This window comes from Aplysia californica, unplaced genomic scaffold, assembly GCF_000002075.1.
Source record: "Aplysia californica isolate F4 #8 unplaced genomic scaffold, AplCal3.0 scaffold00035, whole genome shotgun sequence".
In the NCBI taxonomy this organism is placed as follows: Eukaryota; Metazoa; Mollusca; class Gastropoda; order Aplysiida; family Aplysiidae; genus Aplysia; species Aplysia californica.
The window spans coordinates 1,280,953-1,296,582 of NW_004797305.1; the positions used below are offsets into that span (position 1 = coordinate 1,280,953).

The 15,630-nt window shown below is 41.1% G+C and overlaps 1 protein-coding gene across 1 annotated transcript in view; it reads left to right on the forward strand.

Moving 5' to 3' along the window:
* Nucleotides 1–15,630, forward strand: part of LOC101847406 (dual specificity protein phosphatase 1) — a 30,960-nt gene that overhangs the window by 3,039 nt on the left and 12,291 nt on the right. The window contains exon 2 of the mRNA XM_005091728.3: nucleotides 6,240–6,361. Within this exon, the coding sequence (XP_005091785.1) occupies nucleotides 6,240–6,361 (122 nt within the window). The remainder of the gene's footprint in view (nucleotides 1–6,239; nucleotides 6,362–15,630) is intronic.

The window sequence follows — 15,630 nt, forward strand, 5'->3', positions numbered from 1 at the left end:
GTGTTGTTTGTCCTTCTTTTCTTTTTTTATTGGAATGTTCTATCAACTCTTGTAACAAGTTTGTTATCAAGGCTTCTCTTCATGCTTCTTTAATCAAATTAAATTCCGAGAGTCATGACAGCACACGTATGTACATGTACCTGTAATTACTGTAATAACATCGTATTAGGGAAAGTTGTTACTTAATCCCCCCTAAAGAGCTTGTGTTACAGCATTATATCGCCTCCGTGCTTTTTGATCACGGTGTCTGGGAATGTGTTGGTTTATTGTTGGAAGGGGGGGGGGGGGGATTAGAAGGTTAATTTTTTATGCTACTATGTAGCTGCGTGCATGTTGTAATCGCATCAATTAATATTACATCTTTTCTTTAATAGTGTTGTTTATTTGCCTTTCATAGCCGAGGTAATGCCCATTGACTTACGTCTACGCTTCTGTTCTGCTTAAGTTCATCCTTGGGCTTGTCGGTGTTTTGGAGGAAAGGGGAGGGGGGGGTCCTATTTTTAAGAACTGGTTGATAATTATTAATTGTATCTCGACTCACGAAAACGTGATTCGCTTTGGGGGGAAATAGATTTCTGCTTGTTTGAAAATAAATATCACGACTTTGAAGTTTAAACAATAGCTGGGAACAAGTACTTCGAACCTACGCAAATTTAACAAGACAATTGTGAGTTACCACAAATAATATCTCCTGTGACATATGACGAGAGGTAACGTCCTTGATGTCCATTGATCATTCTAATCCCTTGTACCGACGTCTGTAGTGTAAGCCGTCACACACAGACAATGTGAGTTCGATGCCTGCATGGAAGTAATTCATTTTTATCGAGGATCTCCGTTTGTCTACTGGGACGTTGTATCCCTCTCCTCAGCCCGGGTTGGTCGCGAGGGGGTGGGCCGAAGCAGCCCGCATCCGGGATGATATAGGTAGTGTCGATGGGGACGTTAATTATCTAGAATTACAATAGCAATTCGTCTAAGGTTCAGTAACACTCGGGTTCCTCGATAAATTTTGGAAAGGAACTGAAAACGAAAGACCATGCGCCTGCCTCAGTACATCCTACATCATCGAACATTTTTTCCTTTACTTAGCCTGTCTGCCTTCAATAGTTACTCCTGTTCCTTTCAAAATGAACTGTCTCCATTTATTTATTTATATATATATGCCTTGGTGTTTTTCACTTATCAATCCATCTACTGCCTACGTCTGACTAGCCTATTTTTATAGTGTCTCTATATAATACTATATTTATTTATCCGCCGATCTGTCTTTACCAGTAAATCCATTGATATTTAATTTCACTACTGTACACCAAACTGTACCATTGTATAAGCCAATAGTTTTTAAAGCTACGTTACTGGAAACTTCATCTACATACCTCAGAATTTCAGGTTTGTGGCGCCTCAAAAAATTAAAAAAGAAAGATACAATGTACTGGGGGTGCGTGCTTTTCGAGCCCAGGAAGACACAGCTTGCAGTAATTTGTTCACGAATCTTCTTCACCAGAACCGTTTGATCATGCGTAATGCTTTTCTCTTTTGCAACTTAACCTGTACCCCCCCCCCCCCCCCCAATAGTTCTTTAAACGACAAAAACTGAACTAAAGAAATTGAGACGAATCGGATGCGGCTACACTAACTCTAACGAACTGGGGGGGGGTTCTGACCAGATAATGATGGAAAGCAGAGTGTAATTTTTTTAATGAAAAAGAAGCCAGTGTGTTCAAGAACTTCATGTACATGTGTAATTGCTGGTGATAATTTTGTTCCATTGTCATGGTCATTGCAGTGCAAGAGGGTTTGAGAGAAAGAGGGGGGGGGAGGGGGTACCTAAAAAGGCGGAGAGCAATAGGAATTGGTGTTTTGTCTCTGCTATACAAGATTAATTCTGTCGAGGGAGGGGGGGGGGGTTAAAATTTTGTGCTTCATTCTTTTATGCCGGCAGGAATCGATAAATACGGCGACAATTTTAAGTCTGTTTGTAGTGCCTCGCACATTTTAGTCAAGTTAATTGCGTAGGTTCTACTTATTTTTCTTTTGTTTTTCCTCCAACCTTGCTTTCTTTTCCTGCATACAATGATCGTTATTATGTCGATGACTTTACTCCAACTTAAGGAGACAGTACGAAACTTCTCATTTCTTCTTCCTGTCGAGTTTTTGTTTTGTTTCTTTATTTTTTATGTTTGTATGTGTGTGGGGGGGGGGGGTGCATTTGTTCTGCATACTTTACCTTTGAAACACCAGACTACCAGACATTTTGTTTTGCAAACTGAACCCTGAAAGAATTTGTGGAATTTCCACCTTGATTGATTTCTCGGCGTTCTTTAAAGTGTTTCAGCCAAAAATCGTTAAATTTTGGCTTTTATTCTTTCCTTCACCACAGATCGTACAGTCATCCATTTACCTGTATTGTATCTTCTTTCTTCAAAACATCCATCTGTTGGCGTATTCATTAAAATTTTTGCCTTCAATTTTGTTCCCTTTGATTGCAAAGAAGAGCTGACAGTATGTGGGTGTTTTGACCATTTCAACGGTGATTACTTATTCACCAACAAGTGCCTGGAACTTAAAACATCTAAACATTTTAAATTTAAAATTGGACTGTGTCTTCTTTTTATAGCCACTCCGGGTTTGTGCCCGAAGTGTTCAGTCAAGTAGGAGTTTTAAAATAGCTACATCTTCCGCTTGCACCTCTTTTTCTTTGATGAAGTCACACCCCAATGGACACGGAATTCGTCGTTTCGCTGGTAGACGCCACACCTCATCTGGAAAAAGAAAATGGGGGAAAGAAAGAAAGAGACGGGGCATGGATGCTCGTAAACATTCCCCTTATGTCAGGTGTGGTGTGCTTACAGGGGTGTGGTTGCTCGTGTGTTAGTGGATCACAGACGTGTTATATTATGAACACATATTAGTGCCAGACAACAGTGATAGTGGGTGCGTTGTTACCTCAGCCGGTATCGAACTGGGCAACGCCTACGATTTCTATACCAGAGACTGGTATTTATAATTTTTGGTCTATACAATAGGCGTTGGTACTCTGCTATGGTACAGGTGATTGGGGTTTAAATTTCTAAAGGGGTATTTTCAAAACTTGAACTAAGCTTGGATAGGGAGGTTTGTTTGTTTTTCAAAGTTATTTATCTCCTTGTCTCGGTCCTTGGGTGGTTAGCGGGCGCCACTGGTAGAGGTACTACTTCTTTACTTTCCTTCTGTAGTTTCTGTCTGTCTGTATGTCCTGCTTTTTTCCTCACCACCCAATTACCATCATTGTGTCGGTGTGCTTCTCTTTACTCAAAATCAAGCAATCGTCTCGGTCCTATTGGAGACGGACAATATGGATTCAGAGTTTCTGCTCTCCAATAGGGAAAGGGGCATTTAAACCATATCTTACAAAATGCAGATGATATTTTTCAGTGTATATGTTGTTGAGAATGGTTACTTTATGATGGTTCATAAACTTGACAGATGGTAATGGTGTTTTGATGAGAATGGTCGCACTGTTTTGTTTGATGATTGCTTATTTCCTTTCCCATTGTATCAGTGTCTGTGAAAGAAGAATATTGTTACTCAGCTAAACTTGTACGCGGTTCCAGCTAAACTTTTGTTTTCTATTCAAGTAAAGGCGGATGAATAGTGGAGGCACCAAGAATGGGGTGGTTTTTTTCCGTCTTTTTGATTATTCTTTGTTGTCTTGAACTTTTGATGGCATAGTTTAACTTTTAGGTTGGTCATGCTTGACGCCGCTGTACAGGAAGGCGTGGGCTGATGTGAAAAGTAGATGGCAGTAAATCGCTCTATAAAGTCTAATTGATTAACGTTAGTCTGTGCCCCTGGCTAGCAGTAGCAGTGAAAGGCTTTCTTTTCACTCGGTTCTAAGTATTTTGAAGTATAGTTTACCGTGCTTTATTTTGGTCCATTGGCACTATTTGGTAGCATCTGGCATAACTGCGCCCTTTTAAAACTCTGTCTTGACACCTGACACATTTTACGGGTTATGTTCATTTTCTTATATTCGCATAAAGATTACTTCCTCTTAAGTATCTGAGTGTTGATAGTGGCGTTAAACATATATGTATATATACCGTTTTTTGCAATGAGGTTGTTATTTTTAGCCTATTTCTCAGTGGGTGATTGAGGGCACAACTGGAAGGTCTTACTTCTTTTCTTTCCGTGTGTTGTTTCTGTTTGTCTGTCTTCCTTTTCCCCAGCACTTAAAGATCATTATGGTGCCTATGTGCTTCTCTACAGACAAGCCAAATTCCTGAGTTGGTCTGTCTTATATAAATTTGTGTAAGTTTTATATTGTTTTTCCACACTCCAAAAGGAAGAATTCTCTCCCCTCCCCTCATCTGACACCGTGGTCTTTTTCTGGGGCGGGGGATGGATGTCTTTGTTCCCCCACTACTCACCAAAAGGAAGTGCAACGCCTCCAGCGGTTTAATAACAGGCGTAAACATTTATGTTGAGAATGTCCATGCCATTGTGTAATGTTTACTTTGGTGTATCCTCTTTCACTTCCTCCCCCTACCGCCTTCCTTCTCCATCCTTTTAAACTCCAACCGCCATACCAAGTGTTACACCTGTTTGTTTCTGGTAACAACCTTTACGAAAGAATACACGACTGTTCTTTTCGTAAAGATTCTACCATTCTGTCTCTTACATTTCTAATACTATGTCTCTAGTTAAGTGTTAGACCCGTAAAGAGGTTGCATACTTTTTTTTTGTCCCATGCTCATTTTCCCATTTTTATCAAATTGGCACCCTACTTTCCAGTTGGAATATCCGAGATTTTTCACTTTTCATTAAGTGTTCAATTGCCCTACTTATTGAAAACACGCAATGAGCACGTTAATAATGTCAGCAATTACAATCAAGGCTTTAGAGATCGAAATGTACTGACATAGATGACGACAAAACTTTTGTAGGTAGAGATTCAAGAAGCTGAGAGCAAACAAAGATCACTTAAAATATGATGGTGGTAGTTCCTGATGTTGGGAGATGGTGTTTATGTGAATAATTATTGAGAGGACACACACTGTCAGCTGGGTGTTTTGGACGTTGGCGGCGCTCCAACCTTCCTCTGCTCCAGTGAGTCTCGAGGGACGTGGGCACCCTCTATCCTGTTCCCTACTGGAACCATCTTTGATGTCACCGAAAAGTTCGGAAATGGTTGGCACAGTCTCTGCTGAGTGGGAGGTTGGCGGGTGCTCTGACGTGGTCTGCTCCTTCTCTCCTTTCAAAAACTGTCGTCCTTCCTTCTCCTTTTTTGTGTTTGTTATTCTCTTGTAAAACCTCTAATCTTCGTGCGCTCATATGACCTTATGCAGTTGCGAGCGCCATAAAATTAAACTGTTGCTAAAACTAAAGTCTCTGCTAATGTGATCTTGTTAGTGCTAGCCTATTCTATCGGGCCAAGACAAGTTAAGGGAGGACCCAAGTAGAGGTAGGCAGTGCAGGGGCTTGTTCTGGCCTTCATAAGCGGGTTTTAGGTTACAAGCTGACAAGCGGGTCAAAGATTTAAAAAAATACAGTAGCCATGTTTTAATCCCTAATGATTTGCCACAATGTTTCCTTCCCGGGTCGTATTAAACCTCGCGGAGATCCCGATACTGCATCCTCATACCCGAGTCGAGAGGGAACAATATACTCCATATTATTGTACCCCATCGGCTCAGTGGGAGTTGCCCGAAACTCCCAAATCAAGCACCCTGTGTCTACATCGCCACGGTCTCCTCAAAGATTGGAATAATGTCAATGTTGATGTTACGAAATAATTCTTACATTTGACAAATCATTACTATGGAGATGCTACATGTTACAACTGTACACATGTATTTATGTGCTTTCGATGGATAACTTACATTCTTACAATATTTTGAAAGAAAGCAATAGAGAGAGAGAGAGAGGGGGGGGGGGGGGGGGAGAGAAGTGAGAGGAGAGTTTACATATACCTATAAGTTCTTTGTCCCAAAGGACGTTAACCTCATTTGACAAATTATACTTTTATACTTTCCTTTGTCTTACTTTACTACGTCCGAAACAGCTTAAGATGTCTGTATGTCTGTCTTCTCTCTCCTTTCTTTCCCTCATTCTCTCTCTCTCTCTCTCTCTCTCTCTCTCTCTCTCTCTCTCTCTCTCTCTCTCTCTCTCTCTCACACACACACACACACACACACACACACACACACACATCTATATGTTTTTATACAAATGTCATTTGTCCTTTGTTTCACCAGGTGGTTTCGAGGCTGTGAAGGAAGAATGCCCCGTCCTCTGCATGCACCAGAACTCCCAATTCGTCATGTCTGGGGGGAGGGAAAAACTTGCCAGTCGTGAGCGGAAACAGAACCCTCGACAGGTGAGCATCTTAGTGATCGAGCTGGCAGGAAATGGGAATTCTTCAAGGATGTATCATTTTTGTAAGCGTGTTTTCGTGTGGGCGACTGATCCCCGAAGTCTTTGTTTCCTCTTTTTCTTCTTCGTGGGAGGTTGTTTGACGCCTGTTGTAACTTCTTTACCATATTTCTGTTGTTCCTGTTTATATACGAGTCGTATGTATATGATATTTATATAGGGTTTGATTCTTCCTTCCTACTAAACATTTATACCTATCATCCTTATCTCCCTTCTTTTCTTTGTCTATCATTCTCAAATAACACCTTCTGCACTTATACGACCTATTTATGTTACAAGCGACGTAAAGTTTCTCTCCACCCCACCCCACCCCCCATAAAAAAATGAAAACAAATTTAAAATTAACTTTTTAAAAAGCATAAAATGTTTGTGTGTACGTGTTGCAAGTGCCGTAAAACTCTCCCTAAAATCAAAAATTGTCTGCCTGTCCTAAAACCAAAAACTGTATGTCTGTCTTCTCTTTGTCGTTATCTCGTGGACTTTTAAATCTATCGTTTGACTCGAAGATTTTTCTCCTCCATTCTGTCCAGCCCGTCTGTCTTATCTTCTCTACATTGTATCTTGTGTTACTTCTCTCGTCTTTTGACTTGGTCCGGGCTTTATTAAACACACTCATGATAGAACAACTTGTTTTGTTTTATTCTTTTTAAAAAATCGACTTTTGAAAAGCTTGTTTCCTTTTTATCCCGCTTAACAACGGTATGTTTTGGGGGGGGGTTTCTTATAGTTCTCGTCTTGACCTTTCAAAATTACCAAAGAAAAAATATCATGACGTTTCAGAAGCTGCTATGTATTTTGTTTTTTAGTGTTAGACACCAGTCTGTCTGCTCTCTCTCTCTCTCTCTCTCTCTCTCTCTCTCTCTCTCTCTCTCTCTCTCCTTCTCTCTCTCTCTGGCCACGGAGACATGTGTCCCTGTTGATCTTTGGAACAAAGTTTTATTTCATTTCAAAAGATTGTCTTTTACTTTTTGTTCAGCGAAATTCAGCTCATTATCTCTTAATGTCTCGGTTAGAAATGGATTTTGTTTAATTATCGCTTAATGCCCAATGATGGTTGGCAGGCACTCTAGCGTGGTTTGCTTCTTCTTTCCTATCAAACATATATCGTCATGATCTTTCCCCCTTCTTTATTTTGTATATTACTCTGTAGTGACACCTCATCATCGGCATTTTATACATGCATATGACCTAATTGTTCTGCAAGTGCCGTGGATCTAAGACTCTTACTAAGACTGAATCCAATAGCTTAATACCTACCTGGTCATGATAGCGGAGAGGTGAACGGAAGTGACACGATCTTTACCTCATGAATCTCTAGTTTGGGGCCCCGTGCGCATGTCCGGAAGAAGTAATCAGCGCGAGTCGTGCAGACGAACCCCACGAAGAAGTGTGGGTGGCTTCGAGACGAAACTTGGGCGGTAATTGTTTGAGACTTTCGGATCGAGCAGAATGTGGGATAATTGCTTTCTAGTCCGCCGTCTGTCGCATTTGGAATGTTTGTCCTAGGATTTACGCCTACTTATTTAGTTATAAGATAGAGTGGCGGGTGACTAATCATCTTATTTAAGGAATGGGGTAGTAGGTGTCTTATGGAACTTTTGATTTGATCATATATAATGTCTGTGGGTGGTTGGCGGCCCCGGGTGCTCAGGTGTGGTTTGCTCCTTCTTTCCTATCAAACATCTGTCGCCCGTATCTCTCCTCCTTCTTTTTAGGCGTATGTTACTCTTGTAACACATAATTTATTCTTCCGCACTTATATGCCCTTATTGTTTTGCAAGTGCCGTAAACTCTTACTAAAACTAAATTGCTTTATGTCTAGAATTCATTTACGGTTTTTTTTTACGAGCACAGATCTTGCCTCCATTTCTAGTTGAGCTTTGTTTTTATAGTACCATGAAGACTGATGCAACTATTATGAAACAATGCGTGCCGTATAACACCTACTCAGTCAAAAAATGCGTGGGCTTTCTGATACCACCAGCCCTGTTTCCAAGAAATTTTCAATATTGTATTCTCCCTCTTCTCTTTGTGGGTGGTTGGCGGACGCCACTGGAAGGAAGGTGCTACTTCTGTAATTTCCCTCTGTTGTTACTGTTTGTCTGTCTTATTGTTGTGTCGATGTGCTTCTTTTAAAATCAAACAAACAATTCTTCTTATTCTTGTTATCAGATTTAGTTTTTGCTTTGTTTTCTTTGGTTTCGGTTTTTTCTTTTAGTTTGTTTGGTCTCTTTTTAAAAAATGAATTTCTTTCTTTCTTTGACCAGTCTGTTTCGAAAAAATATGTGAAGCATATCAACGCCCGATACAGTTTGTTTTTGTTTAAAGAAACAGAAAGAAAGTTCACTCTTGGTTTCATTTGTCCCTCTCCGTATGGACTTGAGCACGCTTTTACGTTGAGCAAAGAGCAGTTTGTTCTCTGTGATTGCTTGTTCTGTTTCAGTGTCAATGTTGACAAACTCAAATTGCGAGTGAGGGAGGTTTCCGTGTTACATTTGCTTTCCATTGGCACAGCCCGCGCCTGTTTAAACACACTGCGTCCCATTACCCTTGGAACGCGTGAATGTGGGAACTTAAAACTTCATAGCTTTGTTTAGTTGTTTGTTTGTTTCGTCCAGTTTAACCTGGCACGTTATAAACAAATTATCTGAATTGTGTCGATTTGGAAGGGGGGGGGGGGGGGGGGCATTAAACTTCTATAACTAGCAGGTTTGTAAAATACATGAAAAGATTGGGTCCAATGGCATTGGGTTCAAACTTTACATTGTTTTTAAAATGTTGCAAGGGCAAACTTCCTAAATACGTGAAGAAAAAAAAATATGAATAACGAAAAGCCCTGATGTGTTTCTGACCTCTTTGATGACGTTTCAGTTCAGGGGCTGTTGCTTGAGAAATCGTGCCCGTCTCTCATTAGACCTCCTTACGTTGGGGCTTTATTGTTGCATGTACTTGCTGTTCAGTTTAACAGGCTTGATGGACTACTGTTTTTAAAATGAGGGCTCTTCTCTTCCCCTAATTTAAGGGGACTGGGCCCCCTTTTGCAGTAATGATCTCCGTTCCCCTCAACCACATTCACACATACAGTACATACCCATAAGGTACACACACACACGCAGACTCACACACACATGCACTCACACGCATGCACTTTCTGTATACTCTGGTCTTGCGTTCCGTTGTTTGCGGTTTCTGTTTCTGCGTCAGTCTCCCCCCCCCCCCCCCTTGTCCTTTTTATCTGTTATCTGGTGCTACTTTTATGAACTTCAGATGTCAATAGATTATATTGGCCTCATACTTGCTTTTCCTCTCACTCCTTTTGTATAATAATGATAATATTAAGTATCAGCACTAAAGATAACATGGCGATAATTTTTTTTTAAATAAGGAAAAGGTGATTTGAAAAAAAAATATGATGAAAGCTGAAAGAAATGATAACTGTGATGATGATGATGATAATGGATGATACTTGTACTATGTATATATGGAAATGGAGGATTAGGACATTTGATACGTATACTTAATTCGAAGGTCCCCCCTCAAGTAAATTAATTTTAACACCCCTGTAAAGATTATTAGTTTGGATTTTTTTAGGCGGACCCCACCTCTTATATGAACTTACACTGTTGATATGGGCGTTGCACGCATACCCTGGAAACCTACTACAGTGTAGGTGTCGTGTGGTTTGGGGGGGGGGGTATTTTTGTCGTCAATAATAGTAATATTGATTACAGTATTTCCCTAGTTCTTGGATAGTTTCAGTGTTCAACACAGGAATGTTAGATGATGATAAATAGTAACCATTTGCCCGTTATTTGATCTTATGTGACAAAGCCACTGTAATGAAAACGAATTTTATGACTAATTGATTTGAAAAACCAAAAAGTTGGGATGGGTTTTTTTTATTGTTTGTTGTTGTTAGGTTTGTTTGTTTGTTGTTTTTTGGGTGGGTTTCTTTTTTTTTTTGGGGGGGGGGTTGCTTGTTATCCTCCCACCCGTGTCTCATGTCAAAATGTATTCATGTTCTTTCTGTCCTAAACCTGTTCTTGTGGGTGGTTGGCGGGTGCTCTGGTGTGGTTTGCTTCTTCTTTGTTTTAAAACATATATCGTCTCTGTCTCCCCTCCTTCTTTTTTTGTTTGTTACACTCTTGTAACACCTCTAATCTTCGGCACTTAATATGACCTTATTGTGTTGCAAGTGCCGTAAAACTTTTAAATTATTAAAAGTATACCTGTTCTCTGGCTACTCCTATTTTTTAAACCCGATCCGATCAGGCAGATCCAACTAGAGCTAGACGAGTGTTCACCCCGTTTAATCACTTCTGTGGCACACCTGGTTGTGCCCGTCCCGTTGGGGGGGGGGGGCTCACCGCTCCTTGTCTTTTCCTAACTTTACGCCGGCTCCGATTAATTATTCATGTGTACAACTGTAGTGTCGTGCTGTACCGTGCCGCGTTTTTTTGCATGAGGAATTTCCATCCCTCTAAACATGTGCATGCATTACGAGACTACCAGCGGGGTTTTTTCACGCGCGGATGGCACTTTTAAGCACTACTTTTTGTTCCGGGCGCGTGAGCCAGGAAGAACACGAATGGGGCCGTCTGTTAAAATGATCGCACGTCCACGCCCATAGTACAATATTGATAGGCGCCTTCATGGCTGATTTTGAAAGTGGGCCGATTTTGGTTGACTAAGGTTGTTTGGGTTGGGGGGGTTTTAGGGAGTGGGTGACTATCGTATTACATTTTAATGGTTTCATTGTCGAGGAATGTGATGACTCCACGTGTACCCATCGATGACAGCTATAAAGTATTTAATAACGAAGACAATTATTTATGTGCGGGTGAATGACGGGTGCTATGATGTGGTTTGCTCCTTCTTTCCTCTCACGCGTCTGTCATCCTTATCTCTTTCTTTTTTGTGTTTGTTACTCTCCTGTAACACCTATAATCTTCCGTCACTTATATAACATAACTGTGTTGCAAGTGCCGTAAAGCTCTAATTAAAATAAACTAAATTAATTGTTTACGTGATCACAGTACTTATAGTGAAAATAATGATTGTAATCTTCAACTAATGTGGTTTTAAATACGCTCAACTTGGCTACAATGTATTCAAGTCTCCATTATATATTGTTCTACTAATAATCATCTTGATGATCATTATGATATTGCATATTATTTGTGTTTTTGTGTGTGTCTGTTTGTGAGAGAGTGAGTGAGTGTGCTTGTGTGTGTGCGTGAGTGAATTATATATATATATATATTGAGAGAGAGAGAGGGGGGAGAGGGAGAGAGAGAGAGGTTGTCTTTTATAATATATGTCCATTTATCCATTTACATTTCTTCTACAAGTCAGCAGCTTCTTTTTAGTGTAGCTATTCTTCTATAATTATTGGTATCTGATCTAGCTATCTATGGCCTTTATCATGTCTACACGACAATGACTCTTTGTAACTTGGGGACTGCCCCACACTGTTCGCTTTTCCCCTTCGTCTTCTGTTTTATTGTGTGTTCTTAAGTGGGGCATCTTCCTGCTGGGGAATGAACCCGCTGGTGGCCACTTAAACATCAGGATACCAGAACACGAGGCGACAAAGACCAGATGTTCTCGGAAAGGAAGGGCCTGTCAGATTACTCATAGGACCAGATTATCATTTGTTAAGGCCAATGATCCTGCCCTTTTGACTTTGTTCTCTTTATTTTTTTTAATTGTTTGAAATTGTTTCATTCCATTGTTGTTGTTTCTCCTGTTATTTTTCTGTAGGTACTTCTGCTCTTGTTCTTAATTTGACTTGTTGGAGGATGCCTCTGGTTGTGTGGTAGTTTTACCTGTCTTGCTTTTTTCCAGCAGCAAATGACCCCGTTATTGTATCTGCGCAGTTCACTTTCCTGGAAGGAACTTGTTGATGGTACGGTGATTATAATGATGGCAATAATGAAAATGTTCATGATTTTGTGATAACAACAATTAGGGAGGGTTATTATTGTGAAGTTTTTAGTTGGTTTTGAATCATTTCTTTATTGCTCTCCCCTTATGTGGTCTAATTGTGTTGCAAGAGCCGTAAAACTGCTCTGGTTGGACATTTGGACTTGCGCAAAATCTCACAACAGTTCATTTAAAGTTGTACTTATATTAAAAGTAGCGATGATGATGGTACCGAAGACATTGACAGTTGTAGTTGCTGTACCCTTGAGATGTTCATTATCAAATGTAGTTTCTGTGGCATATGTGTTTAAACCCGTACGTAGCAATTTTTAATGGTGTGTTGTGTGTGTGTTGGGGGGGGGGGGGTGTTGTGCGGGGCTTGAAATTGAAGTTTTCGCAATGTATACAGTAATTTGCGAAGTCAAGTCGTTTGTGAAGTGATAAAATGGGCGCAAGTGCATTGGAATACATGATACTGGGTGACTCAAATAGCAAATTCAGAACGTTCGCGAAAAACGAAATGGACAAAACGCGAAAAAAAAACCACAAAAAAAAACAAACAAACAAACAGCGCGCAAAAAAGCCCCCACAAAAATTGTAAAGGAAAAGAACAGAAAACAAAAAAACAAAACCGGATGTATAGTAATATTAATAATTATTGGTGTTATGCCACGTTCAATTCACCCTTCCGCCTTACTCGTCTTTGTTCTCTTGTCAGCAGCTGTTACTTTAGAATCCACCGTTCACTCATTGCTTATTACTAATAATGGCTGCCTTTGTGCCCGCTCCTTACAACACTTGCATGTGTCCGCCTCCTCAATGCATTCCTCACCACTCACCATGCCCACTCACAACAGTTTTAGTTGCTGGTGGGTGGAGACAGCCACTGGTATGCTCTACTTCATATCTCTATTGTTTCTGCCTTTCTGTCTGTCTTGCGTAGGAGGTTGGTGGATGCTCTGATGTGGTTTGCTCTTTTTTTTTCTTACAACAAACATAATTTTTTTTATGTTGTCCTTATCTCTCCTTCTTTTGCTTGTATGTTACTATCTAGAAGCACCTCTAATCTTTGACGCTTAAATGACCTATTGTGTTGTAAGTGCCATAAAATTCTTACTAAAGTTTTTGTCAAAAACTGTTTTCTTGATCTCTCCCCAGCACTAGATGACTGTTTTCATGTTGATGTGTTTCTCTGTACTCAAACAGGCACCCAGTAGTCTACATGAATAAAAAAAAAATTCTCGTGGTGTCTTTTCAACTGAGGTATTTTGCTTTAGTTTACCATCAGCATACTGTGCCACTTTTGAAGAAGAAAGTTTTAAAATTATTGCAGTTAATTCAAACTGACCCAGTGGTTGGTTGACGGGTGCTGTGGTGTGGTTGGCCGCTTCTTTCCCACCAATGATCAAGCATATCTATTGTCCTTATCATTCCTCCTTCTTTTCTTTGCATGTTACTCTAGTAGCAACTGTGATCTTCTGCACTTATATAACCTATTTGTGTTGTAAATGCCGTAAAATTCTTACTAAAACGAAATCACGGAAGTGCTCTATGGAATTTATTCTCTTGTTGACGGCGAATGATCCTAGGAGCGACGAAGATCTGATCTCCTGTGGTTTGAAAATAAGTTTTTCCGCAGAATGAAAATGTGTTGTTGTTTAAACATCTTGTCTCTGTTGTGAGATACGACAGAATCAACAACAGCGTCATCATACCATTATCGAATAACGATCTTTAATTTAATGAGTTAATATTCGCTCCTCTTGCTTCCATTCGTCCTCTGTCGTCATGGGTGAGACCAAGGAACGGTCTCTTCCGGAAACGGCTTATTAGTGTGTTTTGGAAGAAAACGAAGTCCCCACCACGTCAATAACAGCCTGATAGTTCGCCGGTACTCGTTATTTCTCTCTCTCTCTCTCTCTCCCTCCCTCCCTCCCCCCCCCTCTCTCTCCCCCTCTCTCTCCCCCTCTCTCTCCCTCTCTCTCTCTCTCTCTCTCTCTCTCTCTCTCTCTCTCTTTCTGGAACCGTTCCTGTAAGCTTAGTGCCCTGGTACTAGGAAGGGAGAGAGAGAGCGAGGGGGAGACTGAAAGGGTGTGTGTGATCGGGAGAGCAGCTCAAAGTGAGGGAGCTACTCAGAGAGAGAGAGAGAGAGAGAGAGAGAGAGAGAGAGAGAGAGAGAGAGAGAGAGCAACACAGAGTAAAAAGGGTGGGTGACTCAGAGAGAGAGAGAGAGAGAGAGAGAGAGAGAGAGACTCCCCGTGTTCCAAGCGACTAGCTATGCGTGCGTGGGCGTAGGTGATGGGGTGGCAGCTGCTGTACGATGTAATGATATTGATTGGTGGCCGGTCGTGGGCAGGGATGAATGGGGATTGAATGACAACTCCCGCGCTCGCTGACTGGCTGATAATGATAATGAATGACTGGGGCTAGCCTAGTCTTGTGTTTGTTTTTGGTGTCGCCAGTTTGCATCCGAAATATTTATGCCTTGGAAGATGATAACTGTACGATTGAGTGACTGTCGAGTCTGCAGGTACGCGCTACACCTAATTTTCCTCAGACAGGTTGTACCTAGCTATTCGTGTATGTCAAAGGGTGCGAGTGCCCAGTAAAGGTATAAAAAAAAAGAAAGCTGCAGAGCCCGCAAAATGTGTCTGTCTTGCAAAACTGGGGCTTTTGCAGCGACTGATTGAAAGAGAAGTCCTTACATGAATTTTCCTTTAATGATATGCATATTTGAATATTATGGACCTATGTAATTCTCATTGTGTGTGTGTGTGCGCGTGCGTGCGTGTGTGTGCGAGTGCGTGCGCGCGCGTGTAAGGAGAGAGAGAGAGAGAGAGAGAGAGAGAGAGAGAGAGAGAGAGAGAGAGAGAGAGAAACTGAAAGCAGGTGGTTGATTGGTCCTACTTCTTTACTTTCCCGCTGTTGTTTCTGACTGTTCGTCTTTATCCCAGTACTAAATGGCCATTACTGTGTCGATGTACGTCTCTCTGCTCAAACAAACAAGAGAGAGAGAGAGAGAGAGAAGGGGGGGGGGGGACTGAATGTAATTTTTATTATTTTGGTGTACATGATAATATCCACGCTGGTTAATTGACCGCTGGCCGTTCATGGGTCACGCTGACACTCCTCGACACTCGGGTTCACACACTACCGACCGCAGGGATTGGGAAGAATAGAAATGACTCGTAATGCCGTAAGTAGATTCGGGTCTTCCGGTGTCCCCACCAGTCCCCAATGACGCGTTCTCGTGCGTGGGAGGATTTAATATTATTGTCGGCCCCGTTC